The 26,386-nt window shown below is 33.8% G+C and overlaps 2 protein-coding genes across 2 annotated transcripts; both read left to right on the forward strand.

Annotated features, from left to right (window-relative positions):
• The first annotated feature begins 1,950 nt into the window (after positions 1–1,950).
• On the forward strand, positions 1,951–9,333 carry LOC25502427 (UDP-N-acetylglucosamine--dolichyl-phosphate N-acetylglucosaminephosphotransferase). Its single transcript, XM_024771725.2, has 12 exons — positions 1,951–2,256; positions 3,941–4,443; positions 5,865–5,952; positions 6,237–6,328; positions 6,425–6,543; positions 6,635–6,750; positions 6,826–6,953; positions 7,048–7,134; positions 8,542–8,602; positions 8,690–8,730; positions 8,813–8,933; positions 9,031–9,333. Exons 2-12 carry the CDS (start codon positions 4,088–4,090, stop codon positions 9,088–9,090), a joined length of 1,269 nt encoding a protein of 422 aa, XP_024627493.1. The 5' UTR covers positions 1,951–2,256; positions 3,941–4,087; the 3' UTR covers positions 9,091–9,333.
• A 2,376-nt stretch (positions 9,334–11,709) lies between these two features.
• LOC25502429 (auxin response factor 23) lies at positions 11,710–25,759 on the forward strand. Its single transcript, XM_013589836.2, has 12 exons — positions 11,710–11,871; positions 11,995–12,095; positions 21,930–22,028; positions 22,118–22,174; positions 22,496–22,645; positions 23,168–23,252; positions 23,961–24,051; positions 24,233–24,403; positions 24,536–24,652; positions 24,960–25,032; positions 25,145–25,310; positions 25,430–25,759. Exons 1-12 carry the CDS (start codon positions 11,829–11,831, stop codon positions 25,597–25,599), a joined length of 1,323 nt encoding a protein of 440 aa, XP_013445290.2. The 5' UTR covers positions 11,710–11,828; the 3' UTR covers positions 25,600–25,759.
• Positions 25,760–26,386: the final 627 nt, after the last annotated feature.

Below are 26,386 nucleotides of genomic sequence, written 5' to 3' on the forward strand. Positions count from 1 at the left end.
GAAGACATAGCAACTATGAAATCTAAAACACAGCAACAACAATCTGTTACCAGTCAAGATACCCAGGGCCGGCCCTAGGGCATAGGTCGCGAACCCATGCCAGTAGGGGGCCCAAATTTTTTTTTTAGGTGGGGGGTGTATATAGAAATAGTTGGATTTTGGGGTGTCTATATAGCAAAATTCTCTGACAAGGACCAAACTTTGACATGATTAAGGAATGGGCGAAATCTGTTAATGTTTTTGCCCCTTTTAGTGAGATTTACTATATATATATATATATATATATATATATATATATATATATATATATATATATATCCCATGTAGCAGAAACATTTCTATATACACCCTCCTATAAAAAAAATTAGTTGTTCTTAATAATATGCTCAAAAATTTATTATCGAAGAAATTGATGATATTTTTTTGGACCTTTTGTTCCTAATAATGTTCTTCACTAATATTTCCTTCAAAAAAAAAATGTTCTTCACTAATATTATAAATAACGAAGATATTTATTATCCAACAGACCAACCAACATCTCTAGAAACAAGTAAAGTTACCCTCTTTTTCAGAGGAAAGAAAAGCAAAAGCAACATAATGTGTCTTGTAGGTAGAGGTAACACCAACTATCTCAAATAATGGCATTATGTACAAGTTGGTTTTATAAGTGGAATCCATGACCAAAACGGTCGGATAAGTGTTAAGCAAATTAATAGACTTTGGATAAGCAAAAAATTTGTCTTAAAGAATGATTTTTTTCACAATTTATTCTTGTGAAATAGACATATTTATGTTTCTCCAACTTCGCAATCAATTATTGCATCTCCATCTTGTCACTTCTTATAGACTTTCTATATCTACACCGTGCATTGCACACTTGTTTTATATTCGTTAAACTTTCTTTATTTTTTCCTTCAAATCCATCAAAATATTCAGAGGCAACGCCAAGTTCTTTGTCATGTCAACAAATTTTTTCTTCTCCTCCTCTTTAAGTCTACCCGCAAGAAGGTGACCGTCTAATCTTGACTCCAAATCATGGTTGTGAACTCCATTAAGAATGGCCAACCACCATTCACGTCTTATTCTCAAAGTAACCACGCATCCTAATCGGAAAATCACATTTGCTTGAGCTCGTGCCTTCATGTTTCAATTTCTTCATCGTCTTTGGTGGCTTGTATACACCACTCTTTTCACATTGCAATGTCAATATTGGATTTATCTATAGATATAGTAATTCCGCCTTTGCCGCTTGTTGACGAACCCAATCAAGAAAATCATCTCGCACTCGCCATCTATCCTTAGTGAAAAAAACGACACAATGTTTACTTCATTATAACGAAGCTTGGAAACACCGATAGGTTTTGCTTCAACAGAAGTTTCTATGGAAGATTTGAATCAACGAAGCTTCAATGAAGGTTTGACATCAACGGAAGCTTCAATGATTGTCGGTTTCAACTCAACATCATCATCCACCACATTTTCAACCATCACTATATCCATCGAATAAAAAATAACAAAGGAAAAAATTATAAATAAAAAAACAAAATTGGGGCCAAAATTCAAACGCTGACCCCCCCCCCCCCCACGCAAGTTAACACACATCATATACTCATCGTGAGTTAACTCATGTAGGCACCTCAGCAGGAGTTAACTCACACTACGTGTACGGCTTCAAAAATGACGAACCACACAGAAAAATCAGCAAAAATTAAAGGTTTAAGATGATGTATTACCTTATTTTTTACGTTTAATGAACGTATAAACTTGCTTCGTGACGATTTCTAATGATTTGAGCTCAAACTTTTTCACCAAAAATTCGCACTTTTGGATATTTTGGAGGTGAAGAGGGAAAGAAGTGTTAGCCTAAAAACAGAAAAGGATCGCAACATAAGTTAACTCACATTAAAAGTTAAGTCAAATCATGTTGAGTACCAAGCGTGAGTTGAGTTAACTCCGGCCGGATTTATTTATGGAAAATTGAGGCGATAATGAGCAAAATGAAAAGTGGAAAGAGCAATATTCATTTTATTTTGTGAACGTATATATTTGATCTGCTCTTTGCTTTGCATTGCATCTTCTCTACGTCTTACTGCAGCAGAGCCAGAGTGTACACGTGTTTCATGGATTCTCAAAATTGCATTCATTCATTCCATTAACATTGCTTACTGCAAGTGGAAGAAATTCATAAACACTCTCAGATCCAAATCTTCGTCACCGATTCGGATCTCACCAATTCAATTCGTCCATGCGTTTCAGGTTAGTAATCAAAATTCACTTGTCAGTGAAATTGTTTAGCACCAATCCAATTGATTTCTAATTTTTCTGGCATTATTAGTATTAGTTATTCATATTTTACAATTGAGTTTATTCAGAACACATTCCCAATTTTATCAAACAAACTTATAAGCTAGTACAATAAGCTATAAGCTATAGCTTATTTGTGACTTATTTTGTGTTGATTTCATGTGTTTTGTGGGATAAAGCCAAGGAGGGGTCAAACTATAAACCATCTTTTTCTCCATTGTGAGGTGACGAGTGCCATTTGGATGGAGGTAATGAAATGACTGGGCTTCACTTTCATTAATCCTCCGAACTTGTTTGTTCATGGGAGTGTTGGACCTTGTAGGAGAGGAATAAGAAAATTCGTTCGGCTTTTTGGTTAATTTGGCAATCTAGAAATGGGATTATTTTTAAAAATGAGTTGAGAAAAGTTGAGGAAATCAAAGTGCTATTTTGGCTTTGGAGTTTGAGTAGACTAAAAATTCCAACGTGTTTGTATTACGAATGGTGCTGGAATCCAAAAGAGAATTTTTAATAAGGTAGTGGTGAGTAATAGGTGGCCTTGATTGTTGTTTAGTGTTGCTGCCTGCTGTTGTTTCATTTTTCTTTTTGGACTGGGAGTGATGCAGTTTAGTCCCTAGAGGCAGTGTTGTTGTGTAGTGTTCTGGTGCTACTGCTGGCCAGGAATTTTTTGCTTCAATGACACCGTTCTTGGTTTTGTTTTGGCAATTTGGGTGTATTCTGGGAGGACTTGTTTTGGTCCGGCCCATCTCTTGCTGTTTCCTCTTTGCACTAGCTTATACTTCTTGTATGGTAGATTGCTTAATAATTTTTGCTGATTAAAAAAAAAAAAAAATTAACATTATGAATCCAATATCAAAATAGTTATCCTTGTAACTAACTATTTACCTACAAGTTTCTTCACTTCCTCTAATCACCACACTTTACACAATTGAACCGAATATTTTATTTTCCGGGTAGGTATTTAAAATCTCAACTTAAAAGAGATTCTTGGTTTGTTCAATTTGTTCTCTGGCATGTTTGTTATTAATTACGTGTTTTATGTTTTCAGGACATTTTAAGTAGTGGAGTAAAATGCGTCAAAAAAACAAAAAAAAAAGTAGTGAAATAAACTTTAACAGTCTAACTGCAGTGGTTAACTTGTCCCACATTGAAAAAATTTAAGTTATAGGGAGGAGGATTGCCTGTAGTAAATCAATTCCAAATGGAAACAATAGTGCCTAATCTTTTGATTGAGCTGGACTATAAACGCGTGCTTATATCTTTAACGGTCTAACTGCAGTCGTTATTCTTTCTAAAAAAATATAACTTGTCCCACATTGAAAAAATTTAAGTTATAGGGAGGAGGATTGCCTGTAGTAAATAAATTCCAAATGGAAACGCAATAGTGCCTAATCTTTTGATTGGGCTAGACTATAGACGTGTGCTTATATCTTTTTTTTTTTGTTTTCCTTCTGCTGTCTAATATTATGATATGATTATGATTTGGCCGAGCTATAAGGCAAAATAATTTTGAGCCCCTTATCTTGTGAGGCCTTGTGCAGTGAGCCTGGTTGCACCTACGCAGGGCCAGCCCTAGGTTTATATTCAATGGTTAGGTACTTGTTTTTTTGCTGATATCTGTTTCTCTATGTTACAGGCATATATTCAACCGAATTAACTGAGTTAACTAATTTCAACCGGTTCCACGAACCAGTTTTTAAAACACCGGTAACAGTATATGCAAATCTCCAATTAAGGTTACACAGGACACAACAACCTCCGAAGAAAACAAAAAAATAAAATAATGGGAACACGAAAGAGACTCATCTCTCCAACAGAACCTTCTCCTGATCCAAAACAAACCACCACACAGGACAAACCTCTACAACAACAAACCACCGACCCACCAATTGCGCCTCCCAAATGGGGTTTTCTTTTCAAGCTCTCTCTCTTTTCCATCCCTTACTTCTACCTCATCTTTTTCCATTTCACCATCGATTCCCACCTTCGAAGATCCATCATCATCAATGCTGGATTGAGTCTTGCCGGGTTCTTTGTTACTGTAAGAATGATCCCTGTTGCTTCTAGATACGTTCTTAAACGGAGTCTCTTTGGCTATGATATTAATAAGAAGGGCACTCCTCAGGGTAATATTAAAGTGTGAGTCTTTCTACAATTCTTTACATTGATTTTGTGTTATTGTATTGATTAATGAAGTGGGTATGTCTAAGATTTTAATAATCATGTGTTAGCTGTGTTTTGTTTATCATTGCTGTTTTCAATGTATTGAAAATTCAGCATTTTTGTTGGCTTTAGGTTCAGTTTAGGATCAAAATTTCAGTTTTATATTTATGCATATTTTCTCTTTTATAATCAAGTGTGCATCTATTTATTTGTTTTGACCCTGTTTGGATAAACAACTTTATTTTATTTTTTTACAAAAGCAAAATGAACAACTAAAATATGCTACAAGCGTGTATCTAGTAAATGTTTATGTATGAGCTATTATTATAAATATAACAAAACATAGAATGAAATCATAATGTTTTCATAAGTTATTTGGGAGATCTTATGCAAATAAGCTCAAAAAAAACACATGGAAATGTCATAAATTAGTTCCATAAACTCTCACAAGTGCTTATGTTAGTAGATAAGATCAAATAAGTCAATCCAAACAAGCCTAAGTATAGGTGTTCCTTCACTTTAGAGATTGTTGTACTAAAATATGAGGTTTATGAAAACTCCATGTGGAGGTTTAAGCTCCTCTTTTGATCATATGCATGTTTTCACCAATTGTTCATCATATCCTTTTGGATTTTTTTATGTTGAGTATTAGTCTGGGTTTCTCTCAGTGGCAAGAGCTTAGCATTGTAACCTCAAGGTACTGAGTTTAAATACCCTCTGGGACAGTTAAAGCATGACCATTAGTGTCACTTTAATAAAACTTTCCCATTTTCCCAATTTTAAAAAAAAAAAATTATGGGCTTCTCTCTCTTTGAACTTTGAATTCTGATACATGTATTGTAAAACATTTTTGATGTTACTATTTACCCAACCAATTATGCTATTTGATAATTCTGTAAGTATGGGTATGTAAATTATAGTCATACAGATTGTTCACTTAGAAGTTAGAATACTTTTTTTACTGAGTCGTTGAATTGATATGATTATATTTTCCCTTTATCATTGGAATTCTTGAAAGTGGCATCTTCATTTTAGATTTAAATTTCTTACATATAATAATAAGAGTGTGCTTGTCACAATGACTAGTGGTTTAATTTAATCATCAACTAATATGCTTGAAACTCATGGCACATAGAGATTGAAACGCTCCAGTGTACTGTGGAAGAAAGAGTATCTCCTTTGGTTAAAATATTAAATTGAAGAGTAGGATAAATATTATTATTTTTCTTCAGTAAAAGTTATGAAATTGAAGCTAAGAAGTTCAATTAGAGAACAAAACTTAACCTAGGGTGCATATGGTTTATGTATGCCATGCATGCATAGCAAGAAATAGAATTCTATTCAACTAAATAAATTTTTGGTACTAAGTTTTGACTGTACTACATGTTTTAATGCAGGCCTGAGTCATTGGGTATAGTTGTTGGTATTGTCTTCTTGGTTGTGGCAATCTTATTTCAGTATTTCAATTTCACAGCAGATTCCAACGTAAGTATATTTTGTAAGTTACAAACAACAAGTATGGCAATCAAACTACTTAGTAACATGGTTTTAAATTGCGGTTGTGGTTATTCTGCAAACTTTTATATGGCAACAAAATTCAACCAATCCAGTCGAAATTGCGGTTTCAGAGACCTCAAAATCCTTTATATTGCGCCTGCAATTTCAGTTATGTACCACAATTTAAAACCATGATCAATACAATATATCTTGAGAATGATATCAATAGAATAATGGAGCATTTAAATATGTCAGCAATTATGATTTTGCAGTGGCTTGTTGAGTACAATGCTGCTTTAGCATGCGTATGTTTCATGACATTGCTTGGATTTGTTGATGATGTCCTTGATGTCCCTTGGAGAGTGTGAGTATACAAGTTTTCGTTATTTTCTTCCAGGATTTGTTCATGTCAACTAATAGAATAGTTTCGTTTTTTATTTAATGTCGATGTAAAGAACAGAAAATTACTACTTCCATCAATTGCTGCACTCCCTTTGTTAATGGCATATGCGGGACACACAACCATAGTTATACCAAAACCACTTGTCCCACACATTGGCATAGAGATTTTGGATCTTGGTAAGCTTTCGATACCTCTATGCAAATGACGCTTGAAGAGATGCTAATTACAATAAAATCTCACTACCTTGACTTTTTTTTAACGACGCAGGATGGATATATAAACTATATATGGGACTATTGGCTGTTTTCTGCACAAATTCAATCAATATACATGCTGGACTAAACGGACTTGAAGTTGGACAGACAGTGGTTATTACATATGCTGTAAGTTGAAAAGCTTGTAAAAGTGAATATGATAGATTTTGATCTTAGAAAATGATTCATACTGTGGATCTGCAGATTCTGATACACAATATTATGCAAATTGGAGCGTCAACTGATCCAGAATATAAGCTAGCACATGCATTCTCCATTTACTTGGTGCAGCCATTGCTAGCTACCTCTTTGGCTTTACTTTCTTACAATTGGTATTTAATAGTGTATCTTTATCATTTTATTTGAGACCTTATATTCACATATGACTGAGAGTAGTTCGCTGACAGTCTGTTGTTCTCGTTCTAGGTATCCATCTTCAGTTTTTGTTGGTGATACATATACATACTTTGCAGGGATGACTATGGCTGTGGTTGGTATTTTAGGCCACTTTAGGTATGTCCTTGCTTTATCTGACAAAATATTAATCTGGCTATCCGCTTTTATGTGTGTTTTCAGTGCTTTTCGAGTTCAAACTTGTGAATCAATTTTCTAATTTCTGGACTTGTATGAATCTTTTCATTCCTCTTTGTTAAGGAATTTTGCAGCATTTTATGCAAAGTTCTACCATTTTCTCTCTCCTTATGATGGATAAGATACCTTACTGTTTAGAAAATGGACAGTTGGATTTTTTATCTCAACCATGAACTTGTAATAATGATCTCCAAAGTCTATAATGTACAACTATCTCTATTTCTCATCTCAAATTCTTCCTTCTTCCTTAAAATATTTATAAATGTGATTATTGGATAATATATAAAAAGTAGAACGCTTCTTTGGAGTAATATGACTTTGTGAGCTATGTTTAAAACACTAGCAAGGGTGTGCAAAATACCCAATTTGGATGGATTATCCGTTTATGCGGCTGAAGAACTGGATGTCCGTATCCAATTTCTCTTCTCTTAGGCTCAATTTTCTTCCTGTTCGTCTTCTACTGTGCCATTTATGATTATCTAATGGATCTTGATCAGATTTACATCAGCTGCATAATCTCGCTGAATCAGATCTCGTCGCCATCATCACTGAATCTGATTCAGATCTTCAGCAGCTTTGTTGACTCTCCGCCTAATGAGATTCTTTCTGCTGTCGACTCGCCGTCATATGAGATTCTTTCGGCTGTCGATAGATATGAAATCTTGTTGGCATCCTCTTTCTATGTCGATTTGGATTCTCTGATTGTAATAGACTATTTGGCACCACCGCGAATCTTCTGTCCGATAATCAGATCTGAACTTTCTCACCTTTACGCAAATGGAAGTCTGTAGAGGAATACTAGTACATTCTAAATTTTCCGAAATTGTATTTTTTCTTTTGAAAGTCCAAAAAAACATTTGATTCTGCTTTTTGTTTGTTTGATCTGTTTTTATAATGTGTTTCCTTACTGCAAAATTTTGAAGTTGCAATCATTATTTTAATTTTTAGAACAGTTCTCACCTTGTTCTAATTTGTTTAATTATGTGTAATATTGTTGTGGATTGTTGTAATTCATATCTTCTAATTGTTATTACCGAGAACATAACGGATAGAAAATGAGATCAAGCTAATATGAACTGATATTTTGAATTCTAAAGTGTGTTGCATTCTGGTTTGGTTATTAAATCCAATCCATTTAAGTGGTTTTTATTTGGATATGGATAGATCCAAACCATGAACAAGCATGTCTACTAGGTTCTGGACAATAGATAAACAGTAGTGATATAAATCTTAAAATTGGTGCACCATTCCTCTGGGATTTATGACCTTGTGTTATAATGATTATTATTAGTTGCCTTGTAATAATCTCTTAAATTTTTTTTGCTTCAGTGAAACACTCTTGATTTTCTTCCTACCTCAAGTTTTGAACTTTCTCCTGTCGCTCCCCCAGGTTTGACACTAACAGAATCTCCATTTTCGATACATTAAATCTCTTCTGAACATGTTTTCTAACATAGAATATACATTTTTCCTCCAGCTTTCTGGCTACATTCCATGTCCACGTCATCGTCTGCCAAGGTAGGCTTAACATGGATGTAACTTATTGTTTATTTCATGCATCTTGCTTGGTTGAAACCTCATGTGTAATCTACTCATTCAGGTTTGACCCTCAAACTGGGCTGCTGACCGGAACAAATGATGGAACCCTCGTTAACTTCTTTCTAAGAAATTTAGGCAAGAAATCTGAGAAATCACTTTGTATATATCTTCTTATTTTTCAGGTGATGATTCCCCGTTCTCCTGTTTATTTTTACCTTTTTGGTTTTCAATTCGACTAATATCTAAGTTGAACTTGTATCAATTTTTTTTTTGGAACAGGGTATTGCATGTTGTTTCTGTTTCTTGCTGAGGTATTTCCTTGCTGGTTGGTACAAATGAAACACTAATCTGATAAAGTAAGATATGGATCATGAGAACCACTCGAGAAGACTGAATTGTTGTATAATCATTTTTGTAGAAAAATCGTTTTTAGTGTAATTGGATATAGGAATTTCTTGTTACTTGAATGTTGCATGCTAATTATCGCAACTTCAAAAACAAGTTGACATTGAAAACATCAAGTTATTTAATCTCTTCACAGTGGCAATTGTTTAAAATGAATACACTTGATTAGGAGTACAACATGCTCATGTATTTGGTTTGGTAATAAATATATCAATTTATTTTGACTATGATATTTCCAAGTTGGGGTATTAGGCTCAATCACAAGAGAAATGCATTTTCATTTTCAGCAATTAGACAAGAATAAGATACAGCTTTCAATAGTCTGTCTGATTCACATTCAAAACTGTCACATGGACCATGGTTACACTTATTTAGCGGGATTGAAAGTGGAACAGCATCATCTGAATGCGCGCGTAGTCATCATATTTGAGGCGGTGTGAAACATTAAATGTGAGTACATGTATTAGCTGCGATCCAGCACACTGATTAGTCATATTGCGCTAGATACAACCCTCATTTGGTACAGTTGTTATTACTTTATAGAAAAGACAATGAATTTACGCACTAAACAAACGAACGAATGACCATTGCTTCATTCATCAAAATAATGCCGAATAAAGGACTAAAAAAATTAAAAGAAACCACAAAAAAGTACCATTATGACCCTGACGAGTCAAGGATTCTGCACAACAACTAACTTCGCAGAAACAATAGAAATTGAGGAGTGCCTATCAAATACGTAGAGAAGGTTGAGAACCTTTTCAAACAGAGTTTTGAGAAACAGAGGTTGATCTTCTATATGCAGAAGTATTTGATTAATTTTCCTTGACACTCACAAATAAGTCATCCACAAGCCAAACTACTAGTGATATGATCATGTGAACGATTCAACGTAAACTTTATAGACTCCTTCGAGAGGAGTTCCCAGTGAACCTGACATCAATTAATGACACCGTCTATGTGATGAATATCACGGGTAATATAGCACGGTATATATGCACGTAGGATTCGGAGGATTTGTTGCTCTCTGCTTTTAAACGTTGGCAAACAATGGCGATAAAAAATAATGAGAATTTCAAACCTGGTCACAGAAAGAGGCAGGCAATTCAGACATTGCAATACTAGCAATAACTGTTCATTGTTTTGTCAACCTGATTTTAGACGTAGCAGTAGAAAAAAATAAGGAGGATTGCAAGGGAAGGAAGAATACATGAAGGACCAATACTACAATTTTCAACATTAAAATTAAATTGAAAAAAAATTTGTCTCATTCTAGCCAAATTGGAGGCAAAATGATAATGAAAGTGCACTGCAGGGCAAACTTGGGTAACAATGAAACCCAAATAGAAAGATAAATTTTGATTGATCGGTTAAATATCACACTGCAGGTCAAACCTGGGTAACAATGGATCCCTAGTAGAAAGGAAAATCTTAGGTGTTCATTTAAAAATAACACTACAAAGCAAACCTAGGTAACATTGAAACCCTAATGGAAAGACAAATCTTGAGCGTTCAATTAAAGAAAGAATACCTTGTTAGAATTCAATATTATGGATCTGTATGTCTTCAAACTAATGTTAAGATGGTTATATGTTTAATAGGAATAAGAGTTCTTAATCGGTACCACTTGATGAGAGGAAATTCTCAATGTCCAAGATACCATATACGGCTAGGAACATCGGTAATTTTTACTTAGTTTATGTTACTGAGTCTTTATGCTCACTATGTTTAGATGATGTTTCCAAGTTTATCTTGACATTAGAAAGTTGAAAAGTATGACCGGATTACTCGTCAGCAGTTCAATGTAGAACTTCTTCGTCACCCGATCATAGTTAGAGTAGTAGACTAGAATGTTATTTCTTGTTCCAAAATTTGGCATTAGTGTTCTTGATTAAGTCCGAATTAAAATTTGTGGTCCAAGAAGGTAATTGCATCAAACCCAGTTTGAGACTCGATGTGCCAATGTTTCAGTAGTGAAACCATACACAATTTGCCAATAGCCATCCAAAGCTTTTATAGCTTCTCACAAATAATAGGCAGCGTGATAGGTTGTTTTTGCAACATGCAATACCATATTGATGTTTTTCTTATGGTATGGTGATGGGAAATACATAGCTTTTAGACAAAGTTGTCTCAATTTAAATAGAGAAAAAATAAAATATGTTGCTAATTCTCTCATTGCTAAATTTAGCAAGAGAATTAAAGAGAAATTTTATATTTTTTCTTCGTAAATTTTTTTTATTAATTTAATTTTTTTGTCGTAGTATCTAGAACCACTCCAACACTCGCCTCATTAATTCATTTAATTTCCACTTTAGTATCATCCATAACATTTAAAATAAATTTTCAACATTTACTCCAAGTTAGCGTAATAATGGAGGGTAAATGAGACTTTCTCTTCGTTGTCAGGGAAAGGTGGGTCCACATAAACTTGATCCCATTTTGCGAAACATTTTTCTTGTTTACTTCTGCTTAGGAAACACGCGGCTTTTATTATCATTTATCATCTTTTTTCTCTCTTATTTCTGTGTATCGGTTCTTTTTGTTTTTTATTATATTTTTGTTCCTATATATCGTAGGCTTCGTTTGTTCTCTCTATATATTATATCGTTTTGGTTTCTCCACCTTCATTTAGAACCATTGAATGAGAAAGGAGTGTGAGAGAGAGAGAGATGGATTCTGTAGGTAGCGATGGTGCGTCTCGTTTAGTCTCTGGTAATCGACGTAAATTTATTTTCATCATTTTTGTTTTTTATTTTTATCACTTTTGTTCGTCCAATTATTTTTTTCACCATCATGTTCGTCTTTTAATTTATTTTTTTTATTTTGTTGTGAAAGATAATCTATGTGCTCAACTCTGGCATGCATGTTCCGGATCTGTATACATCCCTAAGGTTGGGGAAAAGGTTTTCTATTTTCCTCAAGGACATGCAGAGCAGGTTCCGTCTTCTCTCCAATTTTTTTTTTTTATATTTTGAACTTTATCTTCATTGTAAAACAAATATGTTAACTTTTTCATCATTGTCATGTCATTTTTATTGAAAAGATAAGGGCTTGAAATACATAAGATTTTTTTATAAGTAATTTATTGGTTAGAAATAGATCCATTGAGGTGAATAAGTGGAAAATCCGTGAGGTTTGAACTCCGACTGTTGCATACTTCATTGTCCATGCTAACCGAGATGTGCTCACAAAAAACGCCATAAAATATTTTCTTTATCATCATAAATAATCCAATTTGTGTTTTTATAATTTTAATATTTGTTAAAATTTTAGCAAAAAAAAAAAATTGGAAAATAGTTCAATATTTGTTGAAGGATTTTAATACATACAGATTTCCTTTATTTCAATTTCGAGGGTTAGATTGAAAAGATTCACCAATTTCTTACAAAATTTTAATATTTGTTCACCGTAAATTAGCCACACCGAAACAAAATGTTCGTAAATTTTTTATTTTTGATATTTTTATATTACTAATCTTTTTTATTTTGTTGGTAAAAGTTTTACTAGTCTTTTTATCAATTATACAGAGAACTATTAGAATACTAATAATAATATATTAACGTGCTTGACTCTCCTTTTTTTCCCTTTCAAAAAGACTCATTCCGTCCTATATGATTTTTTATATTTTGCTCATATTACAATTATTTTTCTTGGTCAAAAGAAACTGTTTTTTTCATAAATGAATTTTCCCAACACTACAAAGGAATACATATTCAATTTTAATATTAAATCTATAACATTATGGGAACTAAAAATTTCAACATATTTTTCAAAAATATTTTTTCATTTAATTAATATTTTTTATACAAATTATTAAAATAGTATTAGTGGGTCAACAAAAGGAAGTAGTATTGTATTCCATGAATAGTTAGGCTGTTTAATATAATTCTATTTTCACCTCTTAAAAAAGTTGTATTTATCCTGAAAAAAATTAGTATTACAGCGTCACTCAAGTCATTTATTTTATTTTATAAAATCAATGTATTTGTGTAGTGGACATGTATCAATGACATCCGGTGAATAGATATCTTTTTTAAGGATGAAAGAATTTTTTTATTTTTTTTTACAAATGAAAGGAAAATTAAAGGCTTGTTGGTGCGATATTGTATTTTTCTTTTTTGAAATATTGTCGGTGCGATATGTTAATTGATGAAAAACAACGAATTAATATTAGCCTTTGGATGTTTTTGAGATTGTAACTTTTTTTTTTTGACAAGGTGGATTGTAACTTTTCAAAATAAGAAAAGATGTTGGCTTTTTTTTTTTGGGATGTTCATAGCATTTCATTTTTGAGATTATAACTTTATTTTTTTTACAGAGTGAGATTGTGACTTTTTTATTAATAAAAGGAGCAATTCTTACCTAGTCACAAACCTAAATTAAAAATATTTGAACACACATACATAAATGGAGAGAATTAAAAGAAAAATAAATTAATCACATCATATTTTTACTTTATCTTTAAATTTTTCTTATCAATGTGTGCGCGCCTAAGTCATTTTTATTTGTGTTTGTCACCAACTTAGACATTCTCTAATAAACGATGTTCATAGCATTTCATTGATAATAAGAGAAGTAATATAATGGGGTACTTCTAAATAAATAGTGGGCCTAGCAGCTAAAATGGCTTCACTTACAAGCGCATGCGCTACCATGTTAGCTTGTCGCCAATTAAATTCCACCCTAGAGTTAACAAAATGATATGAGAACATAGACTAACATGCTGCAATAATCTGACCAAATTGCGTAACATTGGACCATTATGAGTTGAAAGCATCATATGTCGTCTTCGAAGTAACCACAAAATCAACATTATCCATCTTTATATGTTGCAATCATTAGAACGCATGAAACAGCCCAAGAGCTTCGCCAACATCAACCGGTGTCATAGGTGAGATGCTCAAGGTTTTAGCTATCACATAAGCTCCATTGTCATCATGCACATAGATACCAATACCAGTCATATTCCAAGATGATGAAAATGTGGAATCAATGTTGTATTTTATTCTCTTCGGTTGCAGTTTTTGCCAACATATATTATCGATAGTAACAACCGAGGAACCCCATACATGTGTGTCTGTCTGTTGCGGTGCGTGAATTGTTTAAAATGCTCCGCCTTGATGTCTAGTTGTATTAGTAACGACATTTGCAGCCAACCAATCATCAAATAATTTACGTGCAGGATCAACCACTTGTGCACACACCTCGTTTTCATTTTGCCAGAGTTTGAGATTGCGATGCTTCTAGATAATCCACAGAATAGTCATCATCTTATGCCGCAACTCAGTGGCAAGACTCTGAAGCAAGGAAAAAATAGTATCTTCTGCTGAAGCATTTGTAGGAACAGCTTGAGAACTAACCTCCCAAAGAAAGTCAATCGCCAAACCTTCACAGTAAAAGGACAAGATAAAAAGAAACATGTGAAAGATCCTCCATTGGGTGATCATAACTAACACAATGGAGAGGGCATTGAACTCAGTTATCTAGCGATCTTACTGGTATTGGGAGCAACCACGACACATTCACCAAATTAAGTTGATAATTTTTGGTGGCTCTTGCAATTTTTGAATACTCAACCAAAAACTGGTTTACGCATATGTGAAGTATCGACAAGTTCCTCCACACAAAGGCGGTAAGCACTCTTTACCAAATAAAGCCCATTATTCTCGACCTTCCAAACCAACCGGTCATGATGCACTTGATCAGCCAAAGAACTACTAAGGATTTCCGAAGCAATATCGACGCTACAAATTTGTTGAATCAATGCTGAATTCCAACTCTTTGTGTCATCCTCAATCACACTTGCGACCTTGAAGCCCTAAAAAATGTGCCCCTTGGATACTACCATTAATACACCGACCTTCCTTAAGCCAAGGTTTGTCCAAGATAGAGATGGACAACCTTGTACCAATACTCCACCGAGTGCCACCTCTCACAATGAACCGAGCGCGTAAAATGCTTCTCCGTACATAACTAGGATTGTGACCTAAGCTCGCCGTAAGGTAGCTACAAGATGGGAAATACCTTGATTTAAATATGCGTGATACCAAAGATTGCGGTTGTGTTTGGAACTTCCACCCTTGCTTATCAGGCATTGCAAGCTTAAAAGCTGAGAGATCTTTGAAACTCATCCCACCATGTACTTTATGCATCGACCAATACTCACACGACAACCAATGAATTCCTCTATCACTAGTTGTTCCTCCATGACCCTACCAAAAAGAGTTTATCATCCTCTTAATGGGTGTAATAAGTGAAGAAGGTAACTGGAAAAATAATCATGACATGGGACGGAATGGTCTGGCAGACATATTTAATCATTACCTCGCGACCAACTTTAGATAGACATTTACTACGTCGGGAATTGATTCTCTGCCAAACATTATCCTTAATATATGCAAACATTGCAGTCCTGTCACTACGCACCATCGATGAGAGGCCTAAATATTTACTTGTACCAAGTACCGCTTGCACTCCCAAGATACTTGTGATAGTATTTTTCATATATGTGGTCATATTACAACTATAAAAATCTCTAACTTTGGTAGGTTAATGGCTTGACCAAAGGCGGCCTAATAAGTCACAAGGATGCTCTTCATCAGTTGAGTTTGACTTTCATCCGCTTTAATGAATAAAAAACAATCATCCGCAAAAAGCATATGGGAAACTAGGGGTGCTTCTCTACAGATTGATGTACCGGTAATAACCCGTCCCTCCTCATCATCACAGATCAAGGAAGGTAAACCTTCAGCACAAATTATAAACATATAAGGTGACATAGGGTCTCCTTGATGAAGTTCCCTCTCTGGTATAATTGATACACCCGCTTTGTCATTCACTAAGACAAAGTAATCTATGGATTCCTATTGAAAAACATATAAGAAATCATATGAGAGATTAGAGGAATGATTCTTTCTTATTTTATTTCTGCAGTCCAAGACTGTTTATATATAAAAAGGAATTACAATAAACATAATGATAAATAATGTCTTATCATAACTAATAATGGCATAATATATTCTAATAATGACCAATAATATCATTTGACTTTTCTACACCCTCCCTCAAGTTGGTGCATAAATATTTGTCATGCCCAACTTGACTATAAGTCGCTCAAAATTAGGCCTTGCCAAGCTCTTTGTCAAGATATCAGCAGTTTGCTCATTTGAAGTCACATACGGTAGGCAAATAGTTCCAGAAACAATTTTCTCTTTTATGAAGTGGCGATCAATCTCAATGTGCTTGGTTCTGTCATGTTGCATCGGGTTGTGAGATATACTTATTGCTGCTTTACTGTCACAGAATAATTTTAAGGGTAAGTCAACTTTAAACTTTAGTTCTTCCAACAGTTTCTGAATCCACAAGAGCTCGCAGATGCCTTGAGCCATGGCTCTAAATTCAGCTTCCGCACTACTCCGAGCAACAACACCTTGTTTCTTACTTCTCCAAGTAACTAGATTTCCCCAGACATAGGCGCAATATCCGGTAGTGGATTTCCTGTCAATAACTGATCCTGCCCAATCTGCATCTGTAAATATAGAGACATCTCTGTCATTGGTTTTCTTGAAGTACAAGCCTTTTCCGGGGTTGGATTTCAGGTACCTTAAGATTCGGTAAACTGGCACCAGATGTTGTTCATAGGGAGAATGCATGAATCGACTGACAACACTCACGGAGAAAGCAATATCAGGTCTCGTGTGAGATAAATAAATAAGCTTACCAATTAATCTCTGGTATCGTCCAATGTCAACAGAAACATTACCTTTCTCCCAGAGTTTTGCATTTATTTCCATAGGAGTATATGCTGGTCTACACCCGCTCATCCCAGTTTCCTCCAAGAGGTCTAGGATGCATTTTCTCTGAGAAACTACAATTCCCTTGCTTGAACGCGCAACCTCCATACCGAGAAAGTATTTAAGTGCACCTAAGTCCTTTATCTCAAACTCTTTTGCCAAATTTTTCTTCAATCTATCCATCTCAACTATGTCATCTCCTGTGAGAATGATATCATCCACATAAACAATTAGAATGGCAATCTTACCATCATTGGAAAATCGCATGAATAAGGTATGATCTGATTGAGCCTGCATATATCCTTGTTTTTTGACAGACCAAGTGAATTTTTCGAACCAAGCCCTTAGAGATTGCTTGAGACCATATAATGACATTTGCAATTTACACACATTTAACTCAAACTTGTCCTCAAAGCCTGGAGGACTATCCATGTAAACTTCTTCCTACAAATCGCCATTGAGAAAAGCATTTTTTACATCAAGTTGGTTAAGAGGCCAATCTAAATTCACTGCCAAGGACAAGAGAACTCTGACAGTGTTTAATTTGGCAACAGGAGCAAAAGTGTCTGAGTAGTCTATGCCATATGCCTGAGTAAATCCTTTAGCAACCAAGCGTGCCTTGTATCTTTAAACTGTGTTGTCAGAGTTATAATTTACCGTAAAGACCCACTTACAGCCGACGGTATTTTCCCTGCAGGTAAAGTCATGATTTTCCAAGTTTTATTCTTTTCAAGAGCTCTCATCTCCTCTAGAACAGCTTCCTTCCACTTTGGAATTTTTAGAGCCTCCTGTACATTTTTGGGAATTTCTACAGTAGACAACTGAGAGGTAAATGCACCAAATGAAGAAGACAAATTTGAGTATGACAGAAATTTAGCCATCGGATGTTTGGTACACGATCTAACCGGTTTCCTAATTGTTATAGGTATATGTAAATCAGGATCATCACTTGTAGTAATAGAAGAAGACTTACCACGACACTTAGGAATAGAAGACTTACCAGGATTTGGATGATGATTAGGATCATTTCTTGGTTCAGATTCTTGGCAGGGCTAGAGAATGGGTCCTTCATCTCCCCTTTTATGGTCCCTTCTTTCATAGACATTTCCCTTCCAAATAGGATCACTGCTATTGAACCTGTTTTGTGTTTCTTTATTTGAGTCATTTTGTTGTGGCATTTCAGGCTCTTCCTCATTACTATCGATACCAAGAATTTGTTCATTATGGTTTTGATTTGAAAATGTTGGCCCAGAATTTGTAGGTACCTCATTCACATGCGGATTGAGTTCCATTATCGATTCTTGGGCATTTTCTTTTGGTGCACCAATGTTAGTCTCAGAATTTTGTGACAACACTACATCACTTAAAGTAATAACTATTTGTTGAGGTTGATCCTTGAAGTCGGATCCATTGTCAAGGTAGTAGAGTCCTCCACTCTTTTTAGCACTGCCAATCATCTTCCCCGTGTTCAAATCCTTAAATATACAATGAGAATGAGAAAAGTTAGCTTGACAGTTTGTGTCCTCTGTTAACTTGGTAATTGATAATAGATTATATGACAATTTAGGAACATGTAAGACATTTTTCAAGGTTAACAAAGGTGACAGAATGACAGAACCTTTCCTCGCAATGGCTGAAGAGAGTCATCTGCAATTTTAATTTTGTGGTTACCTGCACATGGACTATAAGACGCAAACAGACTCGACTCCCCAGTCATATGATCCGTAGCACCCGAATCAATAATCCAAGTAGGACTGGGTTTGACACTAACAAGAGCAGTATTGGGGAAATTACCTCTCTGAGCTATAGAGCAAGAAGGAGTTTGAGACCCAAACATCTTGTACAGTTGGTCTAATTGTTCCTTGGTGAAAGGAAATGAACTTGAAGAAGATTGATGCTCCTGATCAGAAGTAGTTGCCTGGAGAGCACGACCTTCCTTTCCTCCCTTTTTCTTCTAGTTTGGAGGTTTACCATGAAGCTTCCAGCATGTATCACGGGTGTGCCATTGATGGTTACAATGGTCACAGAATGGTTTCTTTCCATCTCTTTTTCCTTCTTCATTACCCTTGGTAACCAAAGCTGAGCTTTCGGTAATAGAAGCCGACTTACCCATCATAACACTTTGTCGAGCTTCTTCTCTTCTAACTTCTGAGAAAGTTTCCTAAAGTGTTGGTAATGGGATTCTTCCAAGTATTCTGCCTCGGACTTCATCAAGACAATTATTAAGACCAGCCAATAACACAAATACTCGGTCATTCTCTTGTCTCTTGAGAAACAAAACACTATCTTCAGTGCACCTCCAATTATCATCATAGCATAAATCTAATTCCTGCCATAACGCCATTAACTCGTTATAATAAGTGGTCACATCCATGTCACTCTGTTTGGCTTGCCACAATCGTGATTTGAGATCAAAAATTCGAGAAGAATTTTGAATATCAGAATATGTGGCTTTGACAGCATCCCAAACATTCTTTGCGGTTGGCAAGAACATATAGGGCTTCTTAACTGTTGACTCCATAGTGCTCAGCAGCCAAGCAATAATTGTTGAATTCTCAGACTTCCGAAATCTGTAATTTGGATCTGTTGTTGAAGGCATTTGGATTTCCCCTGTGATGAAGCTAAGTTTTCCCTTACCGTCTAGTATTAGTCTTACGGTTTGGGACCACTCCATGTAATTTTTTCCATCAAGGCGCTGAACTTCAAACTTGAGGGTATTAGAATAACCATCATTGCTGCCATAAGGACCGCTACTGCCAAAACTGCCACCGCCAGGGCCACCTCCACCAGAACCTCCACCGCCAGGGCCGCCACCACCAGAACCACCGCTGCCAGTAGTGGTGTTGCCGTTGTTATTGGTGACAATCGGTATGGGGCCGCTACCATTGTTTACCGTTTCTGGTTCTTGAGTTGGACCGCCGCTACTTGTGGTGGTCATAAAAGATGTTTTCAACGTCAGGTCAGGAATGGTTGTTGTCGTCTTCCATGGATTGTGATGAGCTATTAGAGAGACGAAAAAAAATTGCGATTTTGAGGGATCGCAAAAGATTAAGACTTGCAGTTAACTATTTGCAAGCTGCTAACCCTAATCGAACCATAAGGCTCTGATACCATATTGAAAAACATATAAGAAATCATATGAGAGATTAGAGGAATGATTCTTTCTTATTTTATTTCTGCAGTCCAAGACTGTTTATATATAAAAAGGAATTACAATAAACATAATGACAAATAATGTCTTATCATGACTAATGATGGCATAATATATTCTAATAATGACCAATAATATCATTTGACTTTTCTACAATTCCACACACATAGACATCCATTTAATTCATTGATCATTAAAACCCATTTTACCCATTACTGATGTCAAGTAGTCCAATCTATACGATTGTAAGCCTTGTTAATATCAAGTTTTAACGCAACACAACCATTAGAACCTCTGATCTTCGTCTTTATGTAGTGGATAAATTGTATAGCAATCATTGCATTGTCATGGATGGAACGACCCAAAATGAAATCTGACTGATTATCTAAAATATATTGAGGAATAACTACTTTCAAACGATTAGCAAGCACTTTAAAGATCAGCTTGTACAAAACATTTCACAAAGAAATCGGGCACCAATCTTTCATAATTTTTTTGAATTGAACCTTTAGGAATGAGGGAAATATTAATCATATTTAAGTAGGTTGGAAACAGACCAATATTCAACGAACCACAACATTCATTGAAAATATCATCACTGCAAAATTTCAAAAAATGCTGATGAAATCCCATATTATAACCATCAGGTCCTGGGCATTTATCAGGGTGCATAGAGAACATATCTAGACGGAATTCCTCTTTGGTGAAGGATTTTGTAAGCAATTGATATCCTTCAGAGTCACCGTACATTGCACGACATCAATAACAGGAGCTATAATATTATCCCGAGGCTGAAATAGATAAAAACAATAGTTTTTTTGCAATGGAGCACATACCTTAAGTGCCAGAAGTTTTGTAACCTTGATAATCCTCAAGGTACATAATTTAATTAACCTTTTCCCAAGGCGTTGCACCCGCGTGAAAAACAATTGTGTTTCGATCGTCGTCGTTTTACCAATGTGCTTTTGCTCGTTGTCTCCATTACGCATCATATTGCCACATCAACATGTTCATCCTCTTTCATAGAACCCACATTTGAACCCGATCCTCCCATGTACTAATGCTACGAGTATGATCCAACTGGCGACAACAATCCTCACTTTCGAGTTTCATCTTATTACAATGTTTCCTGCTCCAAGCAAACATGGCTTATGCGCACATATGTAGTCTATGAAGCACATATTGATCCATGTACCCTTGCCAACTCGCCTTAACCATATATCAAAATCAGTTTCAAGCTTATAAGCATTTTCAAATCTAAAGGTACGTTTAGACAAATGAGGTCGCTGCACAGGGTTACAGTTTAACAAATTAAGGTAGTAATCTAACACTAGGGCTATCAAATTTGCAAGCTTTGCTTCCAGAAATATATTGAACCAACCTGAATTAGCCAAGGCACAATCTAACCTCTCCTCAAAATCATGGGGGTGCTCAAACTTTTAAACCAAGTGTACGGATATCCCTCCACCTGCACATCAGACAAACCAAAGTTGAGAACCGCTTGCCTAAATCTGTTAATCAACCAATTCAAACGACTAGTTCTACCCCGCTTTTTATTAGCATCCATAATGTCATTAAAGTCCCTAAAAATACACCACAAACCAGTAACCTGACTAACTAATTGATGCATAAACTCTCGCTCATCATCCATAGATTGGTGATGTGATATGATGACTAGTATAGTGAAAATGAAGTGTTGAATAAGTGTACAAAAATAAAGAGTGTATAAATATAAGTTCTCTATTATTATATAAAATGTTACCAATTACTATTTTATGTCTAATATATTTGTCATTTATGTGTCTAATGATGAAAATCTGGAATAGGTCGCAATACTTCAATATCAACAAGATCACAACATGGAAATTCCTAACTATCATTTGCCTTCTAAAATTTTATGCATAGTTGTGGGTGTTCAATTAATGGTATTGTCATCTTTCTATAAGTTTATTGTTTTTTCTAACTTAAAATGTTTAATGCATGTTGTAAATAATATACTTATTTGGGAATGTAGGTAAAAGTCGACACAGATGAGATTTTTACTCTAGTTACATTATTTCCATTGCTCGAGGTTAGTTATTTCAAATATGTGGTAAATATGTTTGTAGTGTCTATAAATATTCTTTTTTCTCTATCTTAAATAAAACATGAGATTTTAGTCCATACTTTTTTTTTTTTTTTTATAAAAACGACTAATTTTAATATCTCTTAGTGGGGACTCAAAGCACATGTTTTTATATATCTCAAATTTTATATAAAGACTCAATTTGAAAGATCCATAATTTTAGTTAAATTAAAAATATACTTAACTCTTCTAATATCGTGTGTGTGTGTGTGAAGATAAAAAAAAAATTATGAATATAATTCGGGTTATTATTGTCGATGATTGCAGCAACAAGAATATGTATTAGAGGACAATCATGCACTTCATAGTCCTGATGAAATCTACTCTTTTAGTAAGTTGCTCACTTCAATGGAAACAAGTACACAGGGTGGACTTTATATTCCAAAGCAACATGCAGATAGATGCTTCCCTCAGCTGGTTTGTTTTAGTTGATGCTTGTGATTTTTTATTGTCTTTGATAATGTTATTGTATATTTTTATTGATTGACTTGAAATTATTTTCAACTGTTATTCTACCCTTCATCATATATGTGTGTATATATACAGGGTTAAATATATTTTAGTCCCTATAGAATTAAAATTCTTTTGTTAATACTAATAAAAGTTTTATTCAAAATTTTGTCCTCACATATTTTTATCAATTTATAAAATAAATAATTAGTAATTGAAATTATTTTCTTAAACAACAAATGTTAGTATTTTGTTAGTATTTAGTCTTTATAAAAGAAAATAAGGATAAAAGTTGTACAAATTTTATATCGAGATCAAACATCAAAAATCATAAATTTTATAAGGACATATTTAATTCATACGTATGGACATGTTGAAACCATGAATGTATGTATCTACCTACACTTGTGTTAAGTTTTTACCAAATATTTGTTGTTTATTTTTGTAAGAATTATGTTTTAGTTTCATGTTTTTGTTATTTTGTTATAGGATATGACCCTTCAGCCACCAATGCAAGATCTAGTGGTGAAGGACTTGCAAGGAATTGAATGGAATTTTCGACATATTTATTGTGGTAAGTTTAAGTTGTTTTATTTAAACATTAGCATTACCTTCATTGTTAACCAAAAAGAGTTTATGATTGACCTATATGTATATATATAACTACTCGTCATGCACAAAATCATTTTTGTTTCATATAAATAGAAAGGGGGTGTTTTGGGGTTGATGGTATGATTTGGTGATAATTGAGTCTCTCTAATGTTGTCCAATGTGTACAAGAGTTTAAAATTTTCATGGTTCCTGCAAAGTAAGAAAAAACTTACTGACGACTTTTTTAAATACAGTCTTAAGATAATGATAGTGAGAGAAAATATTTTATAGATTAAAATTATTGAAAAAATAATAATTTGTTTGACAATATTATTTTAGGAGAATTTTTTTGTCCATTTAAATTTGTTCAAAAAAATTTGTTTGTGAGAAAAATTAATTAGTTCAACAATTTTTTTTTGTCCTTTTAATTTTGAAGCGTCTCAAGAACCATTGTGAATACAACTATTTTTGTTATCTATTAGATTAAATTTGTAACCTCAATAATTATAATTTAAATATCTTCCGAGAAAATTGTAAAATGATTGTAGTGTCACTTTAATAATGATTGCTCACTCTCCCAATTTTCGGTTTTTTTTCTTTTCAAAAATAGAACTATTTTTCTTGCAAGAATGAAGTCATCATTTATTTATTTTTCTTTCTAATTTATATCTTCTTATAACATGAAATGCAGATCATGAGAGAGCACACTTGCTTACTAATGGTTGGAACACATTTGTAAACTCTAAAAATCTTCGTCCTGGAGATTCATGTATTTTTGTCAGGTTATCTTTTTTTTCTTCATTTTTATTTCACTGTATTCTATGAGATTTAGAAATGCATTTCAATCTATAAATTCTCTTGTAATTGGCAATTTATGTATCTACCAATAACATTGTTACTCGTTTTGTACACATTAATTTTATGTCATAGAAATTTACCTGGACAATACTTGTGTTATTGTAGTGGAGAGAATGGTGAAATTGGTATTGGGATTCGTCGAGCAATGAAACAACATAGCCACATATGCACTAAATTGTGTCAACAATCAAGTCAAAACATTCAACTTGGAGCATTGGCAGCTGTAGTCCATGCTGTTTCTATTGGAAGTCTGTTCCATCTCCAATACCACCCTTGGTGAGATACCAATGATTTTAAAATTTAAAATATAAATGAACATATTTTTTCCAACATTGAAAATTTGTATAAATATGCCCTTTGAGAATACACTTTTTAAAAAATGTTAGCACTAATACACATCTTTTGTAGGATTGCTCCCTTTGAATTTATGATTCCTCTGAAAACTTATGTTGAGTCCATTGAAAAAGACTACTCAATTGGAACGAGGGTACACATGTTGTCTGAAGTTGGAGGATGTCCAAGAAGGTGATTATGATGTCAAATTAATATGGTTGATTCATGATTTTTTTTTTTATCACTTTTATGATAAGTGTGAACAATATACATTTTAATATATACTTTTCAATACCAGTCTTGCTGATAGTCAAAATTTAAATTGGAGCCACTAAATAATATGGATTTAACATTAATTTAGTCAGACCCGTATGAATTTTAGTAAATACAAAGACATGTAATTAAAATAGTGTATTGCTAGCATTTTTCTTATTTTAATTTGAAATATATGCATCTATTTGTAATAATTATGTCTTTTTACATTTTTGTTTCTTTATAGGTATGGTACAATAGTTGGTAATGAAGATATTGATCCCATTAGGTGGCCAGGTTCAGAATGGAGATGTATCAAGGTAAAATCAAATATCTTACTATGATTTATAATTAGTACCCATGATGTTTTAGTTAATACATTTTTCTTTTAACTTGATTGATTTAAATAAATTTAATTACATCTCCTCTTAGGTGCAATGGGATTCCATGCTAAATATTGAGAGGGTTTGTCCATGGTGGATTGAGCCCTTGGGATCTCCCAAGATTATGTTGAAGGGCATTCCAATTTTCCCTTTACCAAATAAAACAGATGTACCTAACCCATCATTGCTTGGATTAAATAACTTCGCTAATGAGAGTAAGTTATTATTTGTTGATTTCTTAGATTTTAGATTTTTTATATTAATTTTATGTTTTTGCTAATATGTTGTGTTTACTATAATCATTGTGCCGATTGAATTCTCTTATTGTTATCAGATATAACTGGGAGTTCCTCTAAACCTGAATATCACAAAGTGGATATGGACTTGGAAGGTCAACAATACAATACTGGAAATGATAAAAAGTCAATCTTTTCCATTTTTGCTTTCTTTATATGTCTTTGCTTTTTTACATTTGTAATTTTTGTCTTTCGTCCTCTTCTATAATTATTTATTTTCGATAAGAAAATAATCTAAGTAACAAAGACATATCATATTGAATGATCAAACTTGAACTAAGTCTATATTGCATAAGTGAAGCAGATGTTGTATCGCTCCATAAGTTTGTTTGTGCTAATAGATTAATAAAGTTCATCATTAGATGAAAGGTGCAAGAAAACACAAAAATAAAAGGAGTTTAACTTGTGTTTAGTTAGACTCGACTATTTTTATATTCTATTTTAAATCTCTTTATTTTATCTAAGTACCTTTCTATGTTGGGATAAATAGTTGAAGATGGAATGAAAATGGAGGGTGGGGGGGGGGGGGGTGGACAACTCAAACTAGGTGCTACATCTAATCCTCCCTGACAAAAGATATTTGTCTCATTCAACGATGACTTGATCCATTAGTTAATCCCAAACTAATTGCATGTTATTGATGCTCCTTCAAACAATTTATTTAGTATAACTTCGTTGCTACTATTGAGCCATTTACAAAGTTTTGAGTTTATGTTTGTTGTAAAAGAAATTCATTATAGTTTATTGTAGCTTATGTGCTTCCTTTATTACCATACAAATCTATAATGTTCGACCAAATTAATTATATTTAGGCTTTTAGAAATAAGTTTATAAAATTTATAAAATTATTAACTCGATTGAACTGAATCAAACCTACATATTTTTCATTGGTTTTGAATTTGTTTTTTTTTCTTTCTGCAAAGGTTTTAGAATTTGGTTCGTATGTCATAAAAATTTATTATAAAATCCAATTCAAATTAATTATTTTTATTGGT

Source organism: Medicago truncatula, chromosome 8, assembly GCF_003473485.1.
Source record: "Medicago truncatula cultivar Jemalong A17 chromosome 8, MtrunA17r5.0-ANR, whole genome shotgun sequence".
Taxonomy (NCBI): Eukaryota; Viridiplantae; Streptophyta; class Magnoliopsida; order Fabales; family Fabaceae; genus Medicago; species Medicago truncatula.

Excerpts from the sequence above, each read along its gene's own strand:
- LOC25502429 (XM_013589836.2), top strand. The coding sequence starts at position 11,829 with ATGGATTCTGTAGGTAGCGATGGTGCGTCTCGTTTAGTCTCTG. Across the intron at positions 22,175-22,495 it reads CATTATTTCCATTGCTCGAG|CAACAAGAATATGTATTAGA; the intron begins GTTAGTTATTTC and ends CGATGATTGCAG. Across the intron at positions 22,646-23,167 it reads ATAGATGCTTCCCTCAGCTG|GATATGACCCTTCAGCCACC; the intron begins GTTTGTTTTAGT and ends ATTTTGTTATAG.
- LOC25502427 (XM_024771725.2), top strand. The coding sequence starts at position 4,088 with ATGGGAACACGAAAGAGACTCATCTCTCCAACAGAACCTTCTCCTGAT. Across the intron at positions 6,544-6,634 it reads CATAGAGATTTTGGATCTTG|GATGGATATATAAACTATAT; the intron begins GTAAGCTTTCGA and ends TTAACGACGCAG. Across the intron at positions 8,603-8,689 it reads TTCTCCTGTCGCTCCCCCAG|CTTTCTGGCTACATTCCATG; the intron begins GTTTGACACTAA and ends TTTTTCCTCCAG.